At 39.4% G+C, this 20,352-nt stretch overlaps 1 protein-coding gene across 2 annotated transcripts in view; it reads right to left on the minus strand.

Annotated features, from left to right (window-relative positions):
- Positions 1-20,352, minus strand: part of LOC117542811 (guanine nucleotide-binding protein G(o) subunit alpha) — a 130,859-nt gene that overhangs the window by 26,248 nt on the left and 84,259 nt on the right. For both annotated transcript variants that reach the window (XM_034210659.1, XM_034210660.1), the window contains exon 4: positions 14,618-14,778. In XM_034210659.1, the coding sequence (XP_034066550.1) occupies positions 14,618-14,778 (161 nt within the window). The remainder of the gene's footprint in view (positions 1-14,617; positions 14,779-20,352) is intronic.

Here is a 20,352-nt window from a genome sequence, read left to right on the forward strand (position 1 = left end):
ATCTGTTTTGCGCTCACAACTAAACATTAATAGGGGATGAATTAGAGATCGGGTGTAACTGCGGAAAAAAGAACTTTACCAAGCAGAAAACGGACGAACAAACAATTCGCGTCACCTGTCCCCACAATGGCAGAAGTAGGAGAAATAAAACATCTGATGCTCGAAATGAAGGAAGCAATATCGAAAGAGATCAAAGACTTCAGAATGGATTTCAACAAATTTCGAGCTGAGACGGATAAGGACATAAAGAAAATTATGAAAACTGACAACAGAACTACGCACAGATCAAACAAAAAAACGAGCGACAGAGTGGATCAGGTGGAGTGCCGTGTCGGTGAGATGTATGACACAGAAATAAATTATTTTAATAATCACCCACAGGCCTTAAATGAAATCCAACAACTCAAGGCATCCTTAGATTTAGTGGATATTTGGAGACAAAAAAAAAATCCAAATTCAAGCAGGTATACATGGCGCAGGGGACAACAAGCTAGTCGTATTGACTACTTTCTTATCACCTTTTCCCTGGTTCACAAAGTATTCAAATGTAGTATTGGTGACCGATTAAGATCTGACCATGCCATCGTAACACTGCAAATTATTACAGCAGAATATCCCAGAGGGCGGGGGTATTGGAAATTCAACCTATCACTTTTAAATGATACAGATTTTATTGAAAAAACTAAAGAACTAATCAAAGATTTTTTTCAAATTAATAATAATTCATCGGACCCTCACAACGTCTGGGAAGCCTTTAAGTGTGTTTTTAGAGGACACGCTGTTAAGATGGAGTCATGGAAACAAAAACAATATTTGATAAAGGAGAAGAGTCTAATAGAGGAGGTAAATTAATTGACTAAAACGTTGGATGAAAAGCAATCGTTCTGCATAGAAACAACTTATTTGATAAAAAATAAACAACTGGAACTGGAACATTTATACTCTGAGCGTGTGAATGGTATAATTTATAGATCCCGTGCCACATGGATGGAAAAAGGGGAAAAGTGCACGGCTCATTTTTTAAGAATCAACCAAAGAAATGTTGCCAAAAAAACCATTATGAGCCAGTATACTCTGGTAAATGGTATTCTACTTACATCTCCACAGGAAATATTAGCGGAAGAGGTGGATTATTTGAAACCTTATATGCTCTGGCTCCAGAGTCTCCTGTCGGATCCAATATCGAGTTATTTTTTCAAAAGATTTATGATCAGATACTGTCAGTAGATCAGCAACTAAGTTGTGAAGGAAACATTTTAGAAGAAGAGTTACTGGATGCTATTAATTCCTTCGCTCCTGGTAAATCACCAGGGATTGACAGTATACCTGTTGAAGTTTATAAAACCTTCTACACAGAAATTAAAAAACCTCTATTGGCATCCTTTAACTACTCCTTTAAACAAGGAATATGATCAGATACACAGAAAGAAGGCCTCATCACATTGTTACTGAAGCAAGAACCAGAGGGGCATTACAAGAATCCTGTTTATATGAAGCATTGGAGACCACTGACCACTGACTTTGTTGCGATACCCACATTCTGTCCAAATGTGATTGCACGGAGAATCAAAATAGTAATTGGGAATATAATAAAACATGATCAAACAGGTTTTATAAAAGGGCGTTTTATTGGAGATAATATTTGCCATCTGCTTGATATGATAGATAATCATGAAGAGGATGGAAAACCAGGACTTTTATTTATTGCTGACTTTGAAAAAGCTTTTGATACAGTAAAATGGGATTTCATTCAAAAATCCCTCCAATTCTTTAATTTTGGGGAAACCATTATACAGTGGGTGAAGGTTTTATATAACCAACCTACCAGTAAAATAGTTAAGAATAGATATTTATCAAAAAGCTTCAGCCTGTCCAGAGGCGTACGTCAAGGGTGTCCACTGTCTCTATCCATATCTGTTTCTATTATGCATTGAAATTCTTGCTATCAGAATTAGAAACAATTCATGTATAACAGGCTTAAGATCAAATGGTATTGAAACAAAAGTAACATTATATGCAGATGATGCAACTTTCTTTCTACAGCCTGAAAAAACTTCATTAGATGCCCTAATAGTTGATTTAAATAACTTTTCAAAATTAGCTGGGCTAAGGCCTAACTTTGATAAATGCTGTATTATGAGAATAGGAACATTAAGAGGCACAGTTTTCGAGCTACAATGCTCAGCTGTAATGGTTCAGTGGATTTTCTGGGAATTCATATTCCAGAAAATCTTAAAGATCTAGTTAAGGTAAATGTTGAGCGAAAAATTCAGAAAACTGAGAAAATAATTCAACCTTGGAAAGGCAAAGCTCTCTCATTACAGGGAAAGATTACATTAATTAATGCTCGTGTGATTCCACAGTTTGTTTATCTCTTAATTTCACTTCCCTCCCCAGAGGCGTCTTTTTTAAAAAGCTTTGAACAACGAATGTTTAAGTTCATCTGGAATAATAAGCCTGACAAGATAAAAAGGCAATACATATATAATACACTTGAAAATGGTGGACTAAATTAAAATGTTTTGGCAGCAATGAATTAATCCTTAAAAGCATCTTGGATTAATAAAATGTATCATAATAGTCTTTGGAGAACAAGTCAGAACTTATTTTCAGGGCACTTATGTTTTGACTGTAAACTGTTTCCCTTTTTCCAATTAATATCTCACCACTTTGAATGGTTATTCAAAGAAATATTAGTAGACATTTCACCATTTGTTAAAGATGCATTGAAGGCTTGGTTGAGTTTCCAGTATTACCCCCCAGATACACCAGAATAAATCCAAAATCAATTAATATGGTTGAACTCAGAAGTTTTAATAGATGGAAAACCACTATTATGGGAAAGTCTCCTGAGAAAAGGAATTATTTTCATAAATTATTTACTAGATAGCACAGGTAATTTAATTTCATAATCAGATATGTGATTTCCTTCACTTTAACCAGCTGCTTTCAGCTATTCCAACTAACTGGAAACGTAAATTTAAAAAAGATGGAAACCGACAACAGTACACCTCACACAAGAAGTCAGAAATGGCTATCAAAAATTGAAAATAAATAAAATAATTTATAATCACTGTTTCCAGGGCAAGGGCCTTACTGCTTTTCCTCATGCGGTCTGTTCTTTCTGGGAAGAGGAATTTAATATTCTGATACCCTGGAAACAATTTTTTAGAACCATATACACAACAACAATTGATTCCTATTCAAGAATCTTCCAACTGAAGATCTTTTACAAGATTATCGCTACAAAAAAACAACTTGACACTTTTAATATCGAACCGTCACCACTTTGTAGATTCTGTGAGGAGGAAGAGGAAGACCAGATGCATTTTTTTTTTTTATTGTCCATACGTTGCAAGACTGTGGACTGAGATTCAAAATTGGCTTACGACACTTAATATTGATTTTGCATTTACTCCCTTTGGTCTTTTGTTTGGGCTTTTGGTTGAGGACAATACACAGTTGATGAATACAATTATTCTTCTGGCAAAAATACTTATTTTTAAAGCTCAATCAAGAAAAAATCTGAATTTAAGGTGTGAGAAAAGTAGATTAAAAACACAATTTATTTTGGAAAGGATGATTGCCACAAAGAATCAAAAGGTGGCTCAACACACCATGAAATGGGAAACAATTAGCTCTAGCGAAGAGTGGGATAAAAAGGAATAATAAATGTTTTTTGATGATATTGGACTGTCAACCTATTTTTGGTTTGTTTATGAAATGTTGAAGTGACTAACTTATTTATTTTTTCTGTTTTTTTTTTGTTGTTGTCTGAGATAGGAATGTCTCATTTTGTCATTGCAATGTCCATGTTTTGTGTCTGTAGCCTGTACAATAAATACATTTATATAAAAAAAAAAAAACAAAAAAAAAAAACAACCAATCACACTAATCTCCCGCCCCGGAGCACACGGTTTGATTGGCTAGAACTTGTACTGGCATATGATTTGATTGGCTGACGCTTCCGCCGAAGCTTCAAAAGTTGAACATTGCTCAACTTTTGAAGCGAGCAACGCGAAGCAACGCGAAGCAACGCGAAGCAACGCGAAGCAATGCGAAGCAACGCTCCCACAATGCAGTTTGGTAAAGCGTGACGTCACCCCATTCAAAGTGAATGGGCAGAAGCGTTGAGGCTTCAACGCACGCCACCGTGTGGACAGGCCGTAACCAGACGCGATAGGCCTGTCAAACTTTGGATTGCTCCAAATGCGGAAGGGGTGAAAATGAGGCTCCAGTGAGAGAGATATTCAGCAATTAAAGAGTTTGGAGGACTGTGTCATTTTAGCCTTTTCTTGAAGTACATCATTAACTAACAGCTGTTAATTTGATTTTGGAAAGTTGACACTCCAGAAACCCCAACCAATGCCAAACAAGATAGGTTTTTTGTCTTATAATATTACAAGACATCCATTTTAAAAAAACTTGTTGGCTTGCTCTTCTGTAGTTGCTGCTTGCAAGCCTGCTAACAATTATTCGAGAACCACTCATCCACTCAAACAACTTCACACTTGACACAACACTTCCGTGGGTCTTCTCAATCAGATGAGCGGTTGTTGAGAAAAATGAATATTAAATATGTCCCTTGTCGCTCTATCTGCATGCAATAGTACCATTGTAGCAAGCGACCAAGAGAGAAGTGTTTCTAGCATGTCATTTGTTGTAACGGTTAATAACGGCACCTTCCAAATACACTGCACAGTTTGAACATAACGCACTACTAATGAGTATGTCCCGTAAATCTCCAGAGCTTGCATTCAAAACTGCACTTCCTTCAATCCTCAGCAATTAAGGGCAATTTGCTAATAACACTGACAAGAGTAGAAGTGTTTGCACCTAAAATGGATGCATTTGTTTGTGATCCACCTTGTTTTACAGTAAAATGTTGTTGCTCAAATGGTTGGTGCCTCTACTGTGACATGTTTACATGCTTCAATGTTCAAAAAGCTCTTTATTTTTCTCATACTGCCTGTGCTGCAGCACCTCTTTTCACCCTCTGCCTGAAACCATAGTCCTCTCTGATTGGTTAGCTGGCCGGCTCTGTTGTGATCAACCCCTTAGAGAGGTCCCGCCCCTTAGCCTATCACGTAAACTGTGTTGGAGCACTAGCCAATAGAAGCTCGTTACATAGTGATGTTATTATATTATGTCTCAGGCAGGGTGGGAGTGTGTGGGAGTGAAACTCTCTCTGGGATTGTAGCCTTTGAGATTGTATCCCTTGCAGACTATTCACAACCTTTATAAGACACTACAAGAAAAGGAAAACCCCTAAAGGCATAATAGGGCCCTTTCAAACAATACAAAACAAACAGAATGTGAGAACCGTCAATTGGATTGCTGTCAAAACTAACGAGAGTAACAGTGACTACACACTGCAGCAGGGATAATTGCATTTCCTTTATACATTCCCTCTATGAAGGGGCACAGGTCAGCTACAGATCAATACTGTCACAACAGTTGTATACATATTCTATACTGCCAATGTAAATATCCCTACATTCTCGTCTCCATGGTTGCTACACCTTAATAATAATAAACACTATTAGCCCTAGTCAGCAGATGGAAGAAAATCTACCATGTTGAGTAGCCACTGGGTAAGAAGTGAGAAAGGGAAATGGTTTTCTGAAATCTATTCAGTTATGTGATAGAATATCCATGGAAGTGGACTTTGATTTTTTTATGTAGAAGTATAAATCAAATTAATGGCCCAGATCAGAGATTCATCTCACAGCCTATGCAGGGCAGCTCCCCGGCTGAGGGATGATACTCTACTGTCAAGTAAAGAATAAGGGAGTGAGTGAAGAAAGAGCTGTGACAGTATTTCTTATTCACTTTTACAGCATGGTTTGTTTTGTTCTTTGCTGTGTGGTTCCCAACTCAGAGGTTATTATTCCTTAAATATTCCCTTCTGAGAGTCAAGTGCAATCCTGAAAACAAGTGTAGAGTTCGGCATTAACTGAGCAATATGTTCCCAACCAATCAGACATTATTGGTAGGGCTGCACTGTCCTAATGTTATCACAATTGCAATATGGACTATTGAAAGTATCGTGGTGCAACAAACGGTATCCTACAGACTTAATGAAAAATCCTTGTTTGGTACAGAACTTAAATTATAAACGAGTGTAGTGGATGTTTTTGTCGAAAGATTATTGCGAGTGTATCAGGCCTTTGAAATGAATGCTGTGTTACTTTTGAAAAGAATGGTAGAAGAAGATGAAGTCTAGAGAGGGAGGGAGATGTTGGGCTGACGGTAACAAGAAGTGGTTGGCACACACAAGTACAGCGCACACTCACACAGCTTCAATGATAAGAACTATTGATTAGAGAGCAAGGATTATGTGTTAGAGTGGGGGTGAGGAGTGAAAGTAGATAGGAAAGCTATAAGGGAGGAGACAAAGAGAAAATAAGAGGGTGAAAGCAGTGTTTTTTTGTGTGTGTATTTTCTTACCAGGCCACAATAAGGCAAAGCAATCGGCTAGACATGGGTTTATTTTTTAAATGGAAAATGTATAACAACATGCAGCATGTCCTATACACAGCTGTAGACTAAACTAAAGCATCAGCTGACTGGCTCTGCTTTAATAATGATGTAACTGTCAATAAAACATGATGATTTGGTGCTGTTTTTAAGCAAAATAATATAATCTAATAAAATACAAAGATGGATAACAACGCTTCTACTGCTGTGGCTAACAATATTTAGAAGAAGAATAAGAGCAAGAAGAACTGAAGCAGAATCAATATTTGTATGTATTTTTAGATCTCAAGATGTATGCCATACGTCATTCACTCTTGGCTTTATGTTGGAAAACTATCAGGCTGCACTTAAACATTAGACTTTAAAGTAAGAAAGGCCACTTAGGGTTGCCATTATTTTACATGTTACTTTGATGACCTTTACTTCCGCTGGAGGTTGACACCTATTTGAACAGAAGCAGTCACCTTTTGGAATAATGTTTTGGATATGCACTTACATTATCACTAATGCAAACAATATTCCACATATAGAGCTGCTATCCCCTGGAGGTCCTACACCCACAGTCATGTCAATTACAATTAAACAAGCCTGGGCAGGATAATGACTTTTGTGTGCTTATGTAGTTTTAGATGGCGTACAGTATGTAGACCACTGCTGCATTAGACTCTTCCCTCATCCTGATATAACTCTTCATGGAGCGCCACATTGATTAACACGGGACCCCAGTGTGTGCTCCTCTAATTTGCCAGTGATGCAAGTATTAACTGGAGAGTATGGTGTGTGTGGTAACACACACACACACACACACACACACACACACACACACACACACACAACACACACAACACACACACACACACACACACACACAACACACACACACACACACACACACACACACACACACACACACACACACACACACACACACACACACACACACACAACACACACACAACACACAACACACACACACACCACACACACACAACACACACACACACACACACACACACACACACACACACACACACACACACACACACACACACACACACACACACCACACACACACACACACACACACACACACCACACACACACACTTTTTGTGGCCAGTCAGAAGACGTGCAGCTGCGTTTTGGACTAGCTGCAGGAGTGTAATTGAGGCTTGGTCCATACCCACATACAGAGCGTTGCAATAGTCCAGTCTCAAAGGCATTAATAACCCTTTCTAGGTCTTCAAAAGATAAAAACGACTTGGTTTTGGCCAATAGTCTTATTTTAAAAAAGCAGGATTTGACTACGGTGCTGACCTGCTTGTTGAATTTAAAAGTGCTAGAGAAGGTCACTCCAAGGTTCATGACAGAGGGGAGGATGTTTTCATTGAGAGAGCCCAGAATATCAACTGGAGGTCGGGGTTCAAAAAAGATGACCTCAGTCTATCTCTCGTTGAGGTTAAGGACGTTTTTGCTCAGCCAGGATTTTATCTCTATCAAGCAGTCCATCAACTGCTGTAGTGAGTGTTTGACATTTGCTTTGAGAGGCAGATAGATCTGTACATCGTCGGCGTAGCAGTGGAAGGGAATATTGTGTTTAGTGAGAATTGAACCTAGGGGCAGTATGTACAGTAAAAAGAGGATGGGGCCCAGGATAGAGCCTTGGGGAACCCCACAGGTAAGAGGGGCTTTAGCAGAGGAGAAGGCACCTAGCTGCACTGAGAAGTTACGGTCTGTCAGGTAGGACCTCAACCATGCAAGGGCAGAGCCTGTGATGCCTGCGGACTGTTCAAGCCGTGAAAACAGGATGCTATGGTCCACAGTGTCAAAGGCAGCTGTCAGGTCTAACAGCACCAGGACAGCTGGGCTACCTGAGTCGGCGGCTAGGAGCAGATCATTAAAAACTCTTAAAAGGGCTGTTTCAGTGCTGTGCATAGGTTTGAAGCCAGACTGAAACTTTTCGTGGATGGCATGCGTGGTTAAGAACGACTGTAGCTGGACATAGACTACTCGCTCCAGGGCTTTAAATAAAAAAGGTAGCTGGGAGATGGGCCTACAATTTGCGAGAATGGAGGGGTCGAGATTTTTCTTTTTAAGTAGTGGCTGGACCACGGCATGCTCGAAGGCAGCTGGGGCACATCCTGAGCTAAGAGAGGTGTTTATTAGTAATAAAATACTTGCTCCAACTGATTCGAAAACATCTCTGAGAAGGCGAGAGGGAATGCTGTCTGAGGTGCAATTTGTCGGCCGCAGGTGCTTGACAACATCCGAGAGAGAAGAGAGGGATACAGGCTCAAAGTGGTCGAGGACAGCAGGGCACAGAAAAGGAGCAGGATCTGGGGTAGCATTAGTGTGGGCTAGCCTAAGTGCAGATACTTTTTCGATAAGAAATGTAAGAAACGTATCACAGAGAGTAGTTGATGGCACAATTGAAGAAACATCACAGGGATTAATGATAGAGTTGAGGACATTAAAAATAACCTGAGGTTTATGGCTGTTTTTGGAGATTAACAGAGAAATGTGCTTTGTTTTGGCTGCTTTGACTGCCGTCTGGTAGTCGGAAAGGCAAGCACGAAGGATTTCTAGGGAGACATGGAGTTTATCCTTTTTCCATTGTCTCTCTGCACGCCTGCAGGTGCGTCTGAGAGCATGAGTACAGTCATTGAGCCACGGCTCTGAGAGAACTTCGGTGCGTCTCTTTCGTATAGCCCGTTCGTTCACACGAGGCCGTAACGGAAACGGACCCCGCAAACGATAACGGGTCCCAAGGTGGGTAGATCTGCAAATGGAATGCACTGGGGGGCCAAACGGCTCCGTGTGTACGCCCTATTCGATCATTTCCTGATAACGATGAAGCCATACCCCCACCTCTCCCCACCTCTGCTGCTCACTGCTGTAGCATGGTCAGTAGCTACTGGCTACTGCTACATGCTATAGATGTTAGTGCAAAATGTACAGCTCCTCTACCACAACCATCAACAACAAGTGGACATGGAGAACTACATGAACAGTTGAACTACATGTTGCTAAATCGCGGGGCATAAACAGAAGGGCAACCATGGCAATCATGCTCGGGGTCTTCTTCGCTGCTTTTGGTGTATTTTGTGGCGAAAGTACAGCGCCACTTACAGGCCTGGCATATGTACTACAGCGTCTCCAGCGCTTTCGAGGCCGACATCTATCGACGGCCGAAATCGGCTTGGGGTGTCAGGGCCTTTAGTCGTACAATGTGTTGGAGCGCTAGCCAATAGAAGCGCAAGTGTTAAATAGTGATGTAAGGGAGGTATACAAAGGACTACAATCAAGGAGCTTCAGGCCCGCTGGAGCAGGGGTTCACAACCTTTTTTCCCAAGAGCCCCCGCAAATGACTCCTGTTGGAACACACACACACACAAGGGGGGGCAACAGTGGTAATTAGAGTTTAAAAGTCTCAAAAATGCTACAACTACTGTCACAAACTGGATGAATGTGAAGTATTTTTTTAAAGGAGGATGAAAGCGTAATTAAGGAGCACTATTGGAGTGACTTTGATGGTTATTGGACTCAGGATTAATTCATTTGGATTCCCGCTGTATGAAAAAATTAAAGGACGGCGCAAGTGGAAACAATTCACAAAGGGATTAAACTGTTTAAAACACATGCTCAAAGTAAGCCGGATGTTGCCGATGTGTTTGTGGATTCAAAAGTCGTAAATAATCTACAAAATGGAGGAGACCGATCTGATCGGAGCAACTGTGACAAATAATCCAACTGAAAACGGCATGAACAATGACTATGTTTTAAAAATGCGTTTATCCAGAAAAGCCTGATTTGGACACTTTACGGGCAGAAGAAACATTTCTATTAAAGAAAAAGTTATACATTTCTGTCTTTTTATGCCTTTAATAGCTACTAACTTGAATTTGTATTAAAATTAATTAATCAATTATTTTTTATATTTGATTGTAATGTAGAGACAAGGCTTTTAGCGACAATCATGCATTGTGTTACAATTCTATGTAAAAAAAAAAAAATTATATAAAAAAAACAAAAGTCTAAATATGATATTTGGTCTCAAATCATCTGAGGCCTGGCGCACCCATCTGGAGGGAAGTTTGGGATTTTAGCTATTTATTTAAAACCTATATAACAAACTACAGGAATGGGGAAAACCCCAAAAAGCATAATAGAGCCTCTTTAACACTGAGCAGATTGCAACTTTTATTTTGAATTTAAGCCTTTTGTGGAACAACATATAAACAATGGGTTACCTATGGTGTCAACAGAAGATATATATAACTTTCTAAAGCCAGAAATCGACAAATAGCAGCACCCAGCAGGATGCAATATGTTTACTTATTAAAATCAAAACGGCATAAGTAGCTTTACATTATTATCCAATAAGAAGTTCAATGACGGTCATATCAAATGCAAAGCTAGACGCAGAATCAATATCCGTATTAAAGAAAGAAGAATGATGCCCTTTTGTGTGACATTTACCTTCAATTAGATCTAAACAAGGATACTAAGACTGCTTTGCTTTTAGTGGGCTTGGTGCACTCCATCTGTTTCATAGTGCGGTCTCTCACTGTTATAAACCAACTGTCCATTTCAAGTGGCAACATTGTCAAAAAAGGCAGCAGACGTAAATCATAAACAGTGGATGTGTTTTGCGATAAATAGGTCACGACATGCAGGGCATTGATGAGAGAGAGATGGCTGCTGGCAGTACATGCTCCTGTCATAAAAGAGATTTCTGCTTTCATTTTAATACTAACACACAGTGCATGTGTGTTTACACTCTTCCCCCCCTAAAACCCTCACTAAATACCTCATCTTTGAACTAACTGTTACACCTGACGACGAAAAACGAGAGGTTTCTTAAGCAGAAATCCAAATAACTCATGGTATGATCACGTGATACCAGTCCTATCTGTTCATTGGCTGCTTCTCCTGTTCTGCACCACAAGTTCCAACATAACAGGAAGTGTGCATTCATCTTTAATGTGACATTTAGCACACACAGAGGCTTTCATTCACACAATTGTTTGAATTAATTGACCAAATGTAATTGTTGACAGGAATATGTTTGCACTTCCAGGTTGTCTGCTATTATGAGAAATGACTAAGTGTTGCAACTCTGTATTTTCTTCTGTCCATTCTGTCTTGCTTTATCATCACTTTTGACTCAATGGAATACTCTTTTTCCTGACCTTTTGGTCTCTATTGTCTCTCAGTCTGCATTCTTTAATTATTCTGATCCGTTTTATCCTTGCTTAAGCCTTGGCTTGGACTCCCCCGGCTTAATTTATCTGAACGTATCCCTCTATATCCTTCCTGCCCTTTCTCTTTGCACCTTATCTCAACTTCCCTGCAGCTCTTAAGTAACATCTGTGTCTGCACTAGATTTGCTTCTAGACACTTAGTTTTCACTGGTAGATTTCCATCCAAGTAGTGCATTTGATGGCTCTTTTCTTGCTTGAGTTTTTTTTTTAACTGTCTGCTGCCTCTAAATGCTTCTTGATAAATAAAAACACTGCCAGTGAACTGAAACCAGTACTAAAGTAGAAATTCAAACGCAGGAATGATTTTCCTGGATGAATATGAATTCATATTAAGTGGTCACTAAATAAACTAACACACAAGCTACATTCACTACATCCACAGTTGCCTATAAGAGTGATTTACAGTATGTGTAGTGTATGTGCCGCACACAGCAACAAAGATATACAACTCTATCTGTCACTCTCCTTCAATGTATCTTTGTCACTGTGTAATTTCATTAGATGTATGGCGGACAATTACACAAGGGCTACACGCACAAACATGGCACTTGAGTAAAATGTCCTCCCCACCCCCCCACCTTCTTCGCTCTCTCCTTCACTGTTTTTCTCCAGCTGTCTCTCTCTCGCTCTCCACCCACACTCAGGCACTCAGCATAAATCAGGCCGTGTACTTGTAATGGTGATTGACTATGTGTCGTAATAGCCAGTGTATGATCGTATCTAGGAGATTATAAATAAATAGTTGAGTGTGTGAGTGCATGTGTTAGGGAGCATGTGTTTCGTTTTCATCTTTTATGGTTGGTGGGTGTATTGAATTAGGCGGGGGGAGGTCGGTAATGACTGATGTATTGATCCTGACACGTCTCAGCTGAACAGGTGGAACACACACAAACTCTCTTGCTGCTGTGCTGAGTCAGTGATATAGTGCTTATTGGAGCGTTAAACAAACACCATCGCAGTTCCCCAATCTGTACTATCACTCACTAGAAACACACACGCATACACATGCCCACTGACAACAAAAGGATATGCACACTCAGTTTGCCTGTATTCTTATCTGATTATGCTAATTACATATTGATAATAAGATGATAACAGCAAGGAAAATGTATGCTTTTCTAAAAATGAAATACTTTAATTTGTCACTTTGTAACATCTCCCATTCATACTCAAGCATACTCTGGCTGGATGATATCACTTGTGATCAGTTGGATGCGGCAGGAATGACTCCTGAAACCTGGAAATGAGTAAGCAATTCTGCAGTTTCAGTTCCCCTGTCTCAAGGCCCAGAGGTTTTTTTGGTGAGATTTCTATGCTTCTTAAATGTTTTAAACACGATTAAGATATTTTACATTTGGTTCTATAACATAAGACACACTATTAAAAAAAAATGTACGCAACTTAACAAAGATGTTGCTAACAAGTAGCTTAATGATAACAGAGGTTTTCTGGGACATTCAACATTATCAAGTCAAACACAACGACATTTTAACTCCTGGCAATTGCATTTAAGCTTGTCAAATCTAAAAAATGCTTTGTTAAAACCTGTTTAGCCCTGAGCCTGTTTTTCAAGTTTCAGGCTCGAAAATGACATTCCCAGAACAAATGACCATATCTTCCCTTCTAAAAGGGTTAAATTAATAATCTTTTTTCTCAAAGTAATGATAAACCTGTGAGTTGGATGTAGAAAAGTCAGAATCAATATAGATGTTTTTTATTTTAAAGAAAATTCAGATTGAACATAGTAAAAAACTGTAAATTATAGTGTCTGTCCAAAAAATGTTTTTACTTATAGTGAAAACTACCCTTGTAAGGTAGACTAAAAGCTTTGGGAATCCAAAGTACAACATATAATAAGTACCCTGTATCAAGATTGATGCAAAACAATTGACATTTGACCTTTTTAGAGAGGTTTAGCAAAAAAACTCCACCTCTGAGGTGATTTGGGTGGAAATGGGGGTTTTACAGTTTCTCTGGAACCCATTAGTCGATTTTGGTGATTGACATCTCTTTTTGACCGTTAGAGCCAATAGAATCGAAGGGGAATCTCCCCGCTCACACACATGCTAAAACAAAAAGGTGGGGCCTTCGCGCAAGCAGTTTTGCATCAGAGTGAAAATATTTCTAGCTCTGACATCTAGAAACGGAAAAGCAGGTTTATTGCTTATGGATTATCAGAAATAATTTCAAAGGGACACAGACACATTGGATTAACCTATGGATTAACTTCAGCAGTGTTTTTATCGTTTTAATGTCATTGAAGACCACTTTTGACCAGACTACAACACAGGTGAGCCATGTTAGCGTTTTTAGCTACCAAAACCGGGGCCACATGTTTTGATGTCTGTTCTTGTTAATATCTCCACGAGTTCGTATAATTGAGTGATAATGAAGGGTACCCCTCGATTCTGTGTCATCTCACAATGTGAAACGATGGGTTGGATGTGCAGCAAAGATAAATAATAAGGTTTTGTGAGTGAATTTTGGTGCAGTCATCTGTTAGCATTTTTCGCTCGTTGCTAATTCAGAGGCTCAGCGTTAGCATTGTGGGGTTTTAAGAAAAACAAAATTAAAATGATCAGTTAGATGAGTTTCTTCCTGTTACATTGATATAAAACATTCATAGTTTATTAAACGAACATGCCCTCAGACACTGTTACCTGCAAGATGTTGCGGGAGGGCCCCGGTACCGGGGTCTGTCGGTCTTAACAGGTTAAGACAGAGCTTGTTTTCAGCTACAATCCATTGTAGATATTCCGTTGGCTTTTTCTTGTAGGAACCAGCCAATGCTAAATTCAAGATTAGCCTAAACTTCATCCCTGTAGGATTCAATAACCACACAAATTATAATGTTAAACTCTGTAGAATACGTACTACTGCGCTGAGTCGTTGAGCTGGTACTCGCGGGCGCGGCTGAAACACTCCTGGTTGCCTGAGTCGGACCACAGGCGCATCATGGCGCCGAGCAGTTCGGCGGAGTAAGGCTCTGTATCCTCCATACGAGTGACCACGTCACACACCATCTTAGCATCCGCCTGGAGAAAACACAAGAGGAAAGAAGCAGGAGGTTAGTAATCTTAGAGGCCTGAGGTGGAGCAGCGTTTGTCCTTAACTCTAGTTGCTGCTATCACATCACCACCCAAAATGACATTAGTATAACTATAAACAAACACAGAGTTGTTCAATGCATTTTAAACAGTGTGCCACTTATAGACAATACATTTCCAAGTGCACTACAATATGATTAATACCCTATGTTACTTGAGGGTGATCTAGTATATATTTACGTCTTTATTAGAAGTATTACATAGGAGCAGAGTTGGGTGTAACGCGTTACAAAGTAACTGTAATAATATTACTTTTGTCGGTAACGGAGTAGTGTAACGCGGTACTTTTATAATTCAGTAATCACACTACAGTTACTAACATTGCCCCGACACGCGTTACTTCACTACTTTTATAAAATCAGTCATAATCACACTATGGGCTCAGAACAGTCCCATAATATACACATGCACACAGAAGGATTCACACTTGTATTTCATGATCCGCAAAAGGATCCACACTTGTGTTTTTCAATGCACACACAAATGTGTTCCGTTTCATATACATGTAAATAAAATCCAAATACAGAAAAAAGTTTTACATATGTATTTTTGATCCTCACATATTTGTTTTCCGTTTAAAACCTCTGGACCTGCAAATACAAACCGCTTCCTGTGCACGCATCGCTGTGCATTCGTGTGTGGGTTTTTTGAGACTCCCCTGACGGTCAGCCGATTCGTACTTGTAATTTTTTATATCTATAGCCAATCAGATATCTCCTCAATTTTAAGCCTGAGCCCTCACATGAGCGCGCCCCCACGAGGGTAGATTTTTATGTAGAGAGTAACGAAGTAGTGTAATATATTACTTTTTTTTAAAAAAAGTAATATATTGCTTTTTTTTAGTAACGACCCCATCTCTGCAGGAGCCTACCTAACAATGGACTAGAGGGGGGACGGTTACCATGAAAAGAGCATGGAAAAGAGAGGACGCTTGAGGTAACAACGATTACAGAAGGGGATTACAGAAGATGACGGAAGAGAACAAGAGAATCAGTTTAGGAGGAGAGAGAGAAATGAATAAGAGCCTTTTGAGCTCCCGCTGCTCTTTTATTGTTCGGTGAAAAGACTTCACAAAAGCATCCTTTAAAATCCAAGTCATTACAAACAGTATTTTAGTATAAAGTTATTAGGCAGACACACTAGCTAGTGTAGTTAAAGAAAAAGCCTAAATTATACCTTTTTAATGTCATCAAATTGCATTGTGGGAAAACCATTGAGAAGATTCTTTAAAAATCTCCAGCCAATCTGCCTTTGGCGCGTTCACACCGCAGTACTTTTCCCACTTTAGTTCATCAGAACTCTTTAGTTCTCATGAACTAAGTACAGATCGCGTTCACACCAGAATAAATTCCTGGGGAAGGATTAGAAAAATGAAGCCGCTGACGTCACTTCTTCTTCTGCTTTGGGTTTACTGGCAGGCCGCAAACGACTTCACGGCATATACTGCCACCCAAAGTCCCCGGCTGGAAGTCCCCGGAGTTGGGGACTGGCTTCAGTAGAAGCTGCTGGGACTCCCAGCAGCTTCTACTGAAGCCTTCCGAGTAAATCGCCAGAACGCCGACACCTCCTCATCTCCACTGCTCCCATGTTTTATTTTGTGTTGCCATACATGAGTCTCTCTGTGTTTCTGCGCTGGGCTAATGCTAATAATGCAATGCGAGGATAATAAAATGGCGGCTTCACAAAACTTTTTTGGAGTTTTAAGAGGCGTGGTTTGCAATCCGCCCAGCCAATCAGAAATAGGAACCTTTTTCTCCCACGAAAGTCCCTGCTCTCTAGCAGGGACTGAAAAGGGGGTTAAAAGGTTCTCATGAACTAATTTAGTTCCTGGGACTTTTTGGTGTGAACGCAAATATATCGTAGTTCTGGTGAACTATTGTGGGAAAAGTACTCCGGTGTGAACGCTGCTAATGACTTGGTATGGACGGGGACAATATTTATGGGATTGAACATTGAACTCCAAACAATTATAATATTCTATCTTGTTATTGCATATGAAATGATTTAATAAAAAACATTATATTGATATTGTTTCATTTATAAAATACATTTGGGTCATTATTTTCTTCTCCACAACAAGGTACTATCCACAACTTCTGCTTATGGAAAGTGGACTATTGCCATGATATGCAGTGGAAATTAAATGCATTAGCTCCTCTTAAAACCAGATCTCAATATATTCCGACTGAATTCAGCAGTTTATCCAAACACCCTTTTCCCCTTTGCAGTTACCATCTACATGATACTTCATGCTCACAGTAATATGCGTGGAGCCCTGACCTTTGTACCCTATTCTCAACGCGTGGTGGCTCCATGTGCTGAGACAGCTACAGCCACACACTTAAACTGTACTCAACAGGAACATGGATGACCAGATGGATGCATGCGCACTATTTTGGTTGGTGCTTAGGGTTAAGGGATTGGTTTTAACCCCAACCTTAACAGAAGTTCATTAAGCTGTACAACAAAGATGTCAGACAGGGAGTGATTTCACAATGATGCATACAATGTTATTTTACAGGATGTTACAAAATCATAACTCCAAGCTTTAAAAAGGATTTATTTATTTTTCCAAATGTCAAAAATGCAGGCCTTAATATGCCCATTAAAGAGTACCAAAAACATCTACATCTTTTTTCACATTTTTGAATCACTCAGTTTTCTTTTCTTTTCTTGCCCTCTTTCTCTTTCCCATCTTTCCCTGATAGAGAAAATCATTAGTTTCGCATTTGGTGGCACTATATGAAAGGTCAAGTGTCATCAAGGTCAATAGGACTACTGGACAGATAACACATAATGCCAGTAGATGGTGATACAATTCACATGATAGTACAAATTTGACTTGACAGTAGTTAGAGGAAATCAGAGGGACAACAAAGTCATTCCGAATCATCCTCTTGAAAAATCTATAGCAAATGTAATTGCTATCACTCAATATAACTTGATATAATTCACTCAGGGTGCAACAGTCCCCTTCTAGGCTACTAGTCATCAATCACAATGTTAATTACTATTGTTTATGTGGCTTGTGAGTAATTAAATACACTAGCCATATATTTCCGAGAATTTGGCAGGAAAATGTTACTGAAAAAGTTCAAATTTTCTTGCCAACATCATAGTGCTACTAGAGTTAAATCAGGGAACCATCAGACTCAGTAGGATGCACCATCTAGGAAATGTAATATTCAGTCTGGAAGACCCAGAGCCATGTCATTTGCATGATATGGCATCAGACCAAATGAAGTGAAGTGCCGGTGTGAAAGTGATATTTGCGTTGTTTGTGTACAGAGTCGCTGTGCTCTGTAAATAACGGCAGACAGTCCCAATATGAGTCACTGGTTTTACCAGACGTTCTATAGACGTAGGACCTGTCATTTCTTTTATAATGGGGAGTGTGCTCCTTCCTGTATATCCTTCTGTGCACCGAAGCATATCAACTCTCAACCTACCTGACCCAGTCCTGTCTTTCTCTCAGCTAAAAGTCTTCCCTCTATCATCATCACCACTGCTGTCTCTTTCCATCTGATTTCTATTGACATTCATCTCTCGACAGTGTTTTTTATCTTTGTTTTTCCCATGTCTGTCCTTCAGCTGTCCTTCCATCTGTGCCCATGACCATGTTTGTTTTGTTCTTCTCCATTTGCCCTCTCTTGGCATCATGTTCCTGTTTTCTTCTTTCTCTCCTTTCCTTGAGTATTAATGTCCATCACAACACCCTCACTCTCTCACTGTCCATTTGTCAGGCTCTTCTACTCCTTGCGTCTCTCCGTTTGATTTCCCCTCCCTCCCTCTTCTGTCTTTTAGTCAGCAATCTAGTTTCCTTTCATAACTCTCTACATCTCTCCATCTCTCTGTCCTGCTACCCTTTCTCACTTTCATGACACTGACCTGTGTTCTGTTAAAACCATTTTTAACTCTGTCACCAAGGTGTGTGTGTGTGTCTGTGTGTGTTTGTATAAGACCATGTGACAAGTGTGTGTTTCTACATTTGTCCTAGAGATGCTTGAACTGATTTTAGTGTATTTTTATACATTCAAATGTATTTCTGGACTGAAAGGCTCCATCTACAATATGATAGAGTGGGACCAGAAGTGTATATACACAATGTGTCATAACATGTACAATTGCATATTTAAGTTTTGAAACTGTTGCGTTGTCTTGAGCAAATCATAGCAGAACAAGAACAAATAATACTTAAAGGGGCCCTATTATATTTTTCGGGGGGTTTCCCTTTCCTGTAGTGTGTTATATAGGTCGCAAGTGTTTTGTGATTTTGTCAAGTCGAGTCCAAAGTCATCAAATTGGTGACTCGAGTCTGACTCGAGTCCAAGTCACGTGGAAATTGGTTTCCCTGTGACGAAAGTATTGCTTTTAAATATACGTATGGTATTAGTCCGAGTAATTATAATTCTGTCTATGACACCAATTTCAGAGTTTACATTTAGGTACATTCTGTGCATATACTTCTAAAACTACGCATTTGTGGTGTTTTAGCATCAATAATCGGGGGACATTTGTATATGATAGTCATGAGTAATCATACTTTGTATTTCTTATTTACCTGCCCTTCATCCTTGCTTGGACAGTGAATGGGCAATCATATGTGCCAACATCATTCCTCCATCCTCTGCATCTGATCCTTTCACTTCTTTCTCTCCTCTGTCCTTCCATTCAATACCCAATCAGAGCACTTCTGCGTCCTTGTCGTCAATCTATAGTGAATCATCCCTCTGCACAGTACATCAGTACGCCCACCACACATTTAACTGCATAAACTTACCAAACCTATATTTACGAAACACACATTCCTCCATCCTTCCCTCCATGTATATGTGTGTAGGTGTCATCTAATGCAGAGGCTGAATGAGCAGAATATGACACCTTTAATTATAGAGAACAAAATGTACCATGTATTTCAAGAGTTACGTCACACACATCACCTTCTCTGAACTTTAACATTTACTGAGAGCTGTTCACTTTCTCTCCACTCACATCCTGACTAATGTTCTTAAAAATGTGTTGTACACTGCTTTGAATTGTTCTCATACAGGTATATACACATGTGTACTGATTAAAGAGAGGCTTGAATTTGAAATGTATGTGCTGGTCTATGCAATAAACTGATAACATATGGCTTTATTATTGAGGCACAGGTCCTCCGATTCTGTAAGCAAATGTATTTTATCCTCACTTTAATTTATTTCACTTTATGGGAAGGATTACACAATTTGATCTTATTTACAATAATTTGTATAATACAAACTAAAACATCCCTTTACATTTGAGATTACTGGCAGTGATATCAAGGGATTGTGTTATCTTTGGCGTTTATGGCATTTTTTAAGAGTGATACCAATGTTTGAGAGTTTAAAAATTGGATACAACAATAAAAAAAAAATCAATAATCATGTAAATTAAACAATTAAGACTTACATGCTGTACTGTGTGATAAGTGGGTTGCCCATATAATGACACAGCAGCGAGATTGATACGTGTGTTATA

Source organism: Gymnodraco acuticeps, unplaced genomic scaffold (assembly GCF_902827175.1).
Source record: "Gymnodraco acuticeps unplaced genomic scaffold, fGymAcu1.1, whole genome shotgun sequence".
Classification (NCBI taxonomy): Eukaryota; Metazoa; Chordata; class Actinopteri; order Perciformes; family Bathydraconidae; genus Gymnodraco; species Gymnodraco acuticeps.